The sequence below is a fragment of the Ammospiza nelsoni genome, chromosome 5 (genome assembly GCF_027579445.1).
Source record: "Ammospiza nelsoni isolate bAmmNel1 chromosome 5, bAmmNel1.pri, whole genome shotgun sequence".
Lineage (NCBI taxonomy): Eukaryota > Metazoa > Chordata > Aves > Passeriformes > Passerellidae > Ammospiza > Ammospiza nelsoni.
In genome coordinates, this window is record NC_080637.1 from 25,866,676 (window position 1) to 25,876,675 (window position 10,000).

General features: G+C 37.8%; 1 protein-coding gene across 1 annotated transcript in view; it reads right to left on the minus strand.

Moving 5' to 3' along the window:
• FOXP2 (forkhead box P2) overlaps nucleotides 1-10,000 on the minus strand; it is a 390,491-nt gene that overhangs the window by 180,833 nt on the left and 199,658 nt on the right. The window contains exon 5 of the mRNA XM_059473417.1: nucleotides 4,081-4,258. Coding sequence (XP_059329400.1) covers nucleotides 4,081-4,248 — 168 coding nt within the window. The 5' untranslated portion in view covers nucleotides 4,249-4,258. The remainder of the gene's footprint in view (nucleotides 1-4,080; nucleotides 4,259-10,000) is intronic.

A 10,000-nucleotide genomic window follows, 5' to 3' on the forward strand; every position in this document is an offset into this window, starting at 1 on the left:
CCTGCTCTGAAAGTCCTATAAATGAACCTAGCAGTCTTTTGCTCTTTTAAGCCTGTAACACTTCTGCATACCTTTCCATAATTTTAACTTCTGTTTTAAATCACTAGGAAGAGACATTTTTGCCTAATATGCTGGGGTCAATTTTAGTAATAATAAGTACAATCAGATGCAGTAAGAAGTTTTCTATTTAACTTACATATCATCAGTATGTTTCATGGCTTTTGCTACAGGTGTAGCAGCTGCATATTTTTATGTCACTTTTTACTTAAAACTTCCTCTAAAGTATGAGAAAATTATTTTCTCTTTCAAAGAGCCAAAATGCAAGTTTCTAGCTGTTTGGTAAAAAGAATTACTTTCCAACATACAGAAACGTAAGTTTTGTTAACACCTAATTTAAAACTTCACATAATAAACAAATTCCTATTATTCTCCTCCTCTTTTTTAAATAATCATGAGGAAAAAACACACAGGAAAACAAAACTTCTATTTTTTCATCATTAAGATAACCTGAATGATAGTACCATATTTTTACTTTTGGAAATACTATTCATATTTTGTAACAATAAAATGCTAGTAATGATATACTAACAAAATAAAACTGCTTTGAAGAAATAACATTATACATAGTCAACTGAAACAGCTTCTAAGCAATAAATTCCCATAAAACATTTAAAAATATTATCTTGGTAGCATTGACTTAATGAATGCTCAAAATGCAAGCTCAAATCTACCCTGCAAAGCAATCATGGTTTTTTAGCAACTATTTTGACCTTAGTGACACAAACAATTAATTCTACAAACTTAATATAAAAATAAAATTCTACATCTAATGCAGAATAATCTGTCAATGTATTTAATCAAGGATATGCTTTTTTTCATGTATTATACATTCTAACACTGATTTTAATGTGCAAGGAAAAAAATGAAAAGCTCAGAAGTGTCTGAATGTACACATACAAAAGAGAATGCTCACCGTAAGCCAAAAAAAGCAGAAGACACAAGTCTGGGCAGACTACAGTTTGCATTTTTAAAATAAAATTCTACACTCACTTTAGCAATATTTAAGAATCTATAAATATCAACAGCAAGATAAGAAGTTGCTTACATTCTAGTCATACATCTTCAAAGCCGACCTGATGACTTGTGACAGCACCCAATCCATTTATCACCGAGTACATATTACAATATATTATAGAATACTGTCATTCACTCTTGATACGTGGATGAGGAATAACTCCCTGATTTAAGTCAAACTTCTCATTTCTATATAAAGACCACAACAACACAGTTCATCAAGAAAATAACAAGCGTCCAAACTCCATATAGTTACCTACAAGAACACAATAAAGTCTGTTTTATCTTATTTACCTTCTATAAATCCATACATAAATAACTTTAAAAATAAATTTAGCCTAATCGGTCTTCTGTATAGTCTAAAATTTCTCTCATTTAACTTTTTCCAGTAAATATTTATGCCACAGTAAAAACTTATTTTATGATTTTTCTCGGCTGCTAAACCTTTTCTTAAGCATTAGCATCCCTTTACGTAGCTGCCTAGTTGAAAGAAATGATTAAAACCAGCAATCATTTACTTGCTTCCTTTAAAAAAATGCTTTAAAAAACTTGATTTTTCTGTTTGAAGACTCCCAATAAAATGACTCAGAGAAGATAAATCCAGAATTTTAAACCATGAAATTAATACATCTTGCACATATTTAAACAATAAAAAAACCTAACAATAATAATTGCTAGGGTTTCCTCTGTTTTTCTCTGTGTCAAAGTTTTCCAGACAAGTGTCACATATTAAAAACATCATTTTAGAGAATTACTACAGTGACAATAATAAAAGCAACCATCATTTTCCTCTTAATTCATATTTCAAAAGGCATCTGTTCAAAAACAGGGAGGGGGAAAAGAAACAGAAAAAGGGGAAGAAAAGCAAAAGTATCACAAATCTATACCTGTTATCTGAAGGACATCCTACTGTATGTTTACTAGTGTTTATGTTTCACATCAACATATTTTATAGAAGGATTCATATGCCTAACTCAAGTTGTATTTAAATCCTATGGTGCAGACCCTACCATAAAACGCCTCTTGAGTCCTATTAACTGTACCCATGGTTTTACTTTGCCTGTCTGCTTATTTAAGATCTAATCACAATTTTGAAGAAAAGATTGTCACTTCTAAGCCTGTCCCCTCAGAACCTGTCTGTTATTAGTACTCAACTGGATATTTTCATCTTCAGTTGTAATTCTCTGTGGTCTTTGCAAATGCTATCTACTGGAATCTCTGGCTCTATGGACAAATTGGCTACACACGCCTAGGACTGCTACTTTGAGAAACATTTAAGTGGCACATTATTCTATTAGCATTTTTGTGTTTTAAAGTACTTCACTTAAATTTAGTTTCCTAAACATATTCACCAATTTAATACACTCTTTCTCAACAAAGATTTTAAAATTCTGTTATAACCTGAACACCTGAATAAAGATGATGGCCTGATTTTCAACAAAAACAATATTAAATTTTATATTTATTTATATGTATACAATTTTATATCAAAATAATATAAAAATATAAGGTGTATATATACATAATCATGTATATAGAAAGGGGTAGAAACCTGCTAAGAACATAATGAAGACACTGAAACCTGTATTTTTTCAGACTGGCATACTCTAAGTGCTCAATTGTTAAAACAGAATACACTTGAATTTGAAGCAAGGCACAGATTTAAGCTTTAACAACTTCTCATATTTCAATCTGTAACTATTTCCTTCTTCCACATTTTCTGTCACCATTTAAAATATTTAACTATAAATGTAGCAAGTGTACACTGCTTAATTCAGCACTAAAAATTATTCAATTTTAAGAGCTATTATGACCTGTTATTTCAGAGGCCCATGCACATGCAATGTATCTATCATGTTAAAACATGTTTCTATAAAATAGCACTTTTATAATAGTTTACCTGACAGAAAACAACTTTCCTTCCATTAATGTAATACCTGACGTTGAAATGAAAAACCTCAGCATTTAATAGTAAGGGCTTGAACTCCAAAGGTGCTGAGTGGGCTCAGCAAATGAAAGGATGAGGCAGCGAAGACTTTCAGGAGTTTGAAGCAGGTACTGTGCACACTGCAGAATCAGACCCTGATTGTTTACCAAACAATCTGGGCTACACCGCATTAGTACAATCTGTGTTCCCGGAGGCAGAGGCAACTCCTTAGGCAGAAAAAGTAGGAGTTTTGTTTGTTCAGGTTTTAAAAGGAAGAGAAATTTTACAGTGACAAAAATTAATGGATTGCATCTTGTAATTAGGTGGTGTCAGCAGCCAGAGGACGGTTGAATTTTACAGTTTTAAACGTAACAGTAGTTCTCCATTAAATTGTTGGGAACACGAACAGACAAATTTAAAAAATATGTCTTCAAAATGAGAAGGGAAACAGACCTGCAGAAATGCTGCTTCTCCTCTTTTCCCATGTTTTCAAAATTACACATCCATATTACAGCTCATACACACGCAAGCATATGCAGACAGGAACATGGTCTTTTTTATTTCACTGCTTTTGAACTAACCAGAATTTTTTAATTACACCTATGACAGCAAAGTATCTTTATTGAGAAAAGTCACTTTGGTCCCTTCACTAGGGTCCCTTCACTGCCCAGCTCCGACTTTGGCACAATCATCGCAAGCGAAGCAAAGTCTCAAGTAATGTGGCCCTCTGGTGGAAAAGCCCGCACCACGTCCTGCACGCCGAGCCGCACAGTAAACTAACAGCTCCTGAAAACAGGCACTGCAAGGCTTCGGCACAACTTTTATAAATACGCAGCGGGATTTTAATCACCAGGCAAGCCTGGTGGCATGCAGCCATGTCAGCAAGATGCTGCTGCCACAAGAACGGGATCCTTCCATTTCAGCATTATCGTGCACTAAAACAACAACAAATAATGCCCCACACTCTTCACTTCCACGACACTCCGCATTCAGCACACACCAAGGGTCTACAAAAACGTCCCCCTCTGAAAACAGCCCTTTATTTGTTTAAAAACAAACAGGAAACAAAACAAACTTACCTGCTGTTGTTGCAGATGCAGCAGTTCTACTGTGCTTACTTCAGTGCTCGTGTCACCACTTGATCTTCCATCTCTGCTGCCAGCATCTAATTGGCTGCTTAGAGTGCTCATTCCATTTTGATTCATTGAACTGTTGCTTATTGTCTCTGTCGCAGATTCCTGCATCATGACTTAATACCTAAAAGTGATTAAGAAGTATCAATTAACACACGCGTTACACCTTCACACTTCCATTATCAAGATGTCCCTCTCTGCCAATTACACAGACAGCATCTTTAGAGGAAGAAAAAAGCCTCGCAGAGCCGTTTACCAAGAAATGCAATGCAAACTCTGCTTTCATACAGCTGCTAATCACTGGAATTATGATTGCTATAAGCAAGCTTTGTGTGCTTACATTTAACGGCCAAAATAACACACCATGCACGCAGCATGGTCAATAGCATTTATGAACGACTACGTTTTAAAGTCTACCTATAAAACCAGTTTAAGTGAAGGCACGATTTCACACACTGCTCTATATTTCCTATTATCTAGCTTTGACAACCATGGATGACTATACAGCCTTATTTAAAATATTCACTATCTTGATTCTGTCAGAATTTTACAGCATATCTTATGCAAGGCTGTTGTTTAATGATGCACAGCTAATCATACAAAATTAAAATTTTGTAAGGGTGTTACAAATCATATGGTATCAACCAATGATAAATAGTATAATGGGCTTCTCCTTTTTTGTGACTAAATAAAATTTTGCCTCGGAGGCATTTTAAGAAAAAGCTCCTGCTGCAAACACGTCAGATATTGCCTATTTTTTTAATCAAACGCCTGATATTCATTTATTTTTCTGACATTTAAAACATTTAATACTGTCCTTCCTGGGAAGTAATTAAGCTTATGCATGAGCAGCAATCAAACTGTTCACTTGAAGATGACTTAAAACTCAATTTTAACATAGGCAAATAAATGAAAGATATAAAATTAATTTTCCAGGCATGTATTAGATATGAAAGCTGGAAATAAAATCTATCAAGAATATCACTAATGATTGTGCTAAAAACAGCATAAATTATGCATATTACCTTCTCTACAGTAATAAATGTTTTATCATTTTCACTGCATAAATATACTGTACTTTCAGGATAGCAATGAGATGTCCTGCCAAGATCAGTTGAAATCTTTGCAGTAAATAAAGAACCAACGTGCTCTTACAAACCAGAATTTCAAGGCGCATTTTGTATCTGTAATATGGAAAGGTCAGCGTCTCTTCTCAGAGCCACCAAAGTCCTCTCCTGCTCTTGCAGGGTCAGAATGCAGCTCCCTTCCTTCATCCTCTCTCCCGACCTACTGACAAGAGTCCTCACAACAACCTGGCTCAGCTGCGATTTTGAAAAACACCTCTGAAGGGAGAGGGATGTGTAAGCAAACTTAGGAAAGGAAACAAAGCTTGCTGTTTAGCCTAATTATTTAACTTAGCTATTTTTTCCCTTGCAAAGTATGAACAACTGCCCCTCCTTAAAAACAAAAAAGAAAAAAAAAAGCAGGAAAAGGACCATTACAACTTCAACTATTTGCATGGGATATTAATTAAAATGCAGAAACAAGATCCTACAAGATAAAGTAAAAGTATATATTGTGTGAAAAATGTTAAAATAGCAAAAGATGAGTTATTTAAGGATGGTCTGGTCAGAAATAAACAGGATGCAAAAAGCCTAAACACAAACACAGTTAACATAAAGGAGGGCAGCTGTTATAGTCCAGTAAACAACAGCAGTACCAGATGTGTTTATGAAGAAACAGTCCTCCTAAAACACTTATGAACATCAGCAAAGAAAAATAATAGAAATGGAAAATGTGATACAAGCAGTGATGAATTTTACAAGGCAAAAACAAAGCTAATACTCTTTTCTGAGATTAGGCAGCTAATAAGTATTCAAATTAGGCATAAATTTTACATGTACAATGTTTAAAATATTCAGAGAAAAGGGTCTGATTGCCCTTAGTAGTTATATGAAAATTCTAATGCGGATATGCCACAACTGTGGAAGCAGACAGCCCTTTCCGATTTTTACAATATTTACTTTCAATAAAAGGACGTGTATATCAGAGTGGAAATTTATTTGAAACTTCATCAGCTGTATCGTTACAAGGATTTGGAAATTTGGGAAATTCAAACATTAATCCTCTTTTAGTGAAACAAAGATTTAACCAAGAGACAGGTTCATCTTTTACAAATTCAAACATTAGGCAATAAGAGTGGTACATTTAGCCAGGCACATTAAAAGGGCAAAGAGGGGTAAATGTTAGATAATCAAAAACATTACAAAACACCCAGAAATGTAATAAATAAATACACCATCCCTCCTATTTTTACATCTCTCTGACTGTTTCATTGCAATTAACAAAGAAGAGTTAAATGTCTTTCAGTTCATATTAACCAAAGGGTTTTATGTCTTGTGGATTTTGTATCCTCGCAAAGCCCCTGAGTGTAGTTCAGACTCTACATTTAAAGTTAAAGTGCCTGTGAGCCAGCAGAATAGGCTTTAACATAGCATGACCAGCAACACCACTCTGGCAATACAAAACAACAAATCCAATCCAACAGCTGGGTACAGACAGAATGAAGCTACAGAGTAAAGGTACTAGAAAGGGCAATTTATTTTGAAGTGAAAAAGATGTATTTTTATGAAGATAAAAGAGATCCTATAATTTTATGTTAAAAATAAAATTTGGGGTGTGTTTATCTAGTTTTAAAATGATATTTTTAAGAACAACACTAAAACTTTGGCTAGAGTAATGCACTGCGTTGGCTGTCCTCAGCCCCCTCCTCACTGTCAGCAACTGAAAAAGGGCTGCTAGAGAAAACAAGAGCATAGAATCGTTTTCTTTTCACTTCTTTTCTTTTGCACAGATGTACATATATACCTGAGTCTACACACGTGTGTATGTACTATCAACTCTAAATCCTCACAAACTGAAGCACTGAAAACAGCCAAAGATGATTTCTAATGTCTATGTATCAGTATCTGAGTTATTGGTAGCAAAATAATTGGAAGCTGCAGCATCTCACTGAGCAAACTAATGTACTTTTTTTCTTGTTTTTACAACAGTAGTGCAGATTGTTACCAAAATAAGCATAAATAAACACAAAGGAAATAGACAGGTATCAGCCAGATACTGAGGCTGTAAATTTGGAAACTCAAATAGGACAAGAAAAAATATACAGGTCCCTGTTTACATACATTTATAGACATTCATACTTTCTAATCCTTCTCTTTTCTCTGGCTGTCACACTCGCTGTCAGTCATGAGCATGCCTACACAGGCACACACACACACGCACCCACATTCACAGACACATTCACCAGCACCTACTTCTGTTGTGATTCTGCAACTCTTGGCGCCAAAGGTGGGATACCAGCTTTGCTACCCGGTGTTTTAAACAAAGGTATGGGGAAAATATTTTCTGCTGTCTGCAAGAGAGAGTGAAATTGTGGATAATTTTAGAGCGTGGTTGAGCTGCAGGTTGAATAGCTAATCCTGCCAGGGCAGCCAAGCTATCACCCATACCAAAAACAGAAATACTGCACCTCGTTGAGTTGGAAGCTGCAGCTGTACTTTTCTCCCCTGCAGAGAACTGGACATTGTCTGTGCGCCCGTGCGCCCGCACGTGCATGGGTTTTAAGGCGGCAAGTCACCGCACAGATACTTATTCTCTACACCACTTCCCTTTTGAAACATTAAACTGACACTGGAACTGACTGCACAAGATTGCATTTTCTCTTCCTAAACAACTTGAATTGAAAGGTTACTTAGTGTAACAATATTTACTTGCAGAATTGTGTTGTTACCAGGGGTATAATGGATGGTGGCTATGCAGGTTTACGCAAGAATGAGTGAAGCATGAGGCATTAGCCATGTGTTTGACATGTTTCAAATTGCTATAATCCAGCATTAAACACACCCAGCAATTCATGCCATTTCTTGCAGCCATAATCTTGAATAAAGCGTGCACAACCACTTATTATATAAATTAGTATATGACTCCCTGTTATAGTCACAACAGTGCTTTTGTGTTTATTTTGCATCAAGACGGGGTCTTTTATTTGTACAAATAGCAGGATAGCGCGCGGTGCCGCAATTAAACCTCCTCGGTTTATGGCGGGGTGCATGTCATACCCGGCTGGCAGGGTCTGCGGTGCCCGGCGCATGGCCCGGCACCGAGGGCCCGGCACCGAGGGCCCGGCGCATGGCCCGGCACCGAGGGCCCGGCACCGAGGGCCCGGCGCATGGCCCGGCACCGAGGGCCCGGCACCGAGGGCCCGGCACCGAGGGCCCGGCACCGAGGCCCCGGCACCGAGGCCCGGCCCTGCCCGGGGCAGCGGCGGGAGCGGCCGCCAGGGGGCGGCCCTGCGCGCGCGGCCGGGCCTCGGCGTGCCCCGCACGTGCCGCTCACGCGAGGCCCGGCCCGCGGCCGGCCCGGCCCGCGCGGAGCCGCGCGCGCCCCGGGAGCCCCGCGGGGCCGGCGCCGGGAGCGCGCGGAGCCGCCGCAGGCCGCGCGCCCCCGCGGGGAGCCCCTCACGGGCGGGCCCGCGGAGCCCTCAGAGCGCCGCTGCCTCCGACTGAGCGAACCCAGCCCGCGGCACTTCAGAACCGGGCTGCGATGGAAAAGCAGAGGTGAGGAGCTAGGCTTAAATAACAGTAACTTTTGTGCTCTGCTGGAATTAATTCATCATTGACACAAGGCACAATGCTTCTGAAGTCTTGCGCTGGTGTACGCTAAAAGCTTTTAATACTTAAGATTGCTTAATAAATCAAAATGCCAAATATTAAGGACATAGTTAAATGTGTGAGAACAAAAAATTTGGAAAGCTAAGAGAGCATTTCTAAAGGTGTTTTGTTTTTTTGTTTTCTTAATCCAAAACAACTTTCAAAGCTTGAGTTAAGCACAGACAAGTCATTGCATAATTTTTAAATATGTTCCTAAGTTAATACGCTTAAAACACTAATTAGGCCAAACACCATTGTGGTACTGAAAAATAAAGTATCTGTATTACTAGGTGTAAAAAAAAGTATCCATATAAATTGTTTAATACATTACTGTCTGCTAAAATAAGTTTTCCCTGTAAAAAATGCCCAAACACCTTGTGCTGGAAGTTCTTTCAGAAAAACAGAGCTTCCAGTTCTACATTACAGGACATAGTATAATCAGAAAGAATACGTATCATCTGCATCAGTGATCAAAATCAGCATCTTTCACGGGAAATAATATAATTTTCACTTTAAAAACCTATTCAAAGTGATATAATCGTTTTAGTATTTGCAATATTCTCACTAGTGAAGGTGGTGGTTGTGAATAAAGTAAAAAGTTCAAAAATGGATAAAATAGGCAGCAGTGGGACAACAGTGCCTTCATCCCAACACAGAAAGCACTGATATTCTGAAGAATTCAAGCTGTAGTATAAAACTTTTAAGTGGACACTCATATGGTGGGCCTCTGAAGGCCTTTTTAAACACAGACTTACAATAAAATTGACAACTGGATTTTGCAAATTAGCACAGATGAGATTTATTTTACTTGAGATACGTGAGACACCAACAGCTGAGCATCCTCAGCCACACACGGCTCCAGGTAAAGAAAACATGCATCCTTCCTGCAGCCTTATCCTAACAGGTGCACTTGGCTGGCATGAGGAAGCATCAGGAAATCAGATTAATTGATTTGTGCTAAACTGCAACTGAAAAAAACAAGCATTGTCTAAAATATTTATCGCTCCACTATAAGGCAAAATTTTTCCTTCTGTCCATGTGTTTATCTATCAGATGTTTAAATGAACATCCTTTTAACTGACTGGCACCAACAGTCAGATAAAGGTATTGAAGGTAGAATATCGTATTTAATCTTAACTAAAAGCTATCTTGCA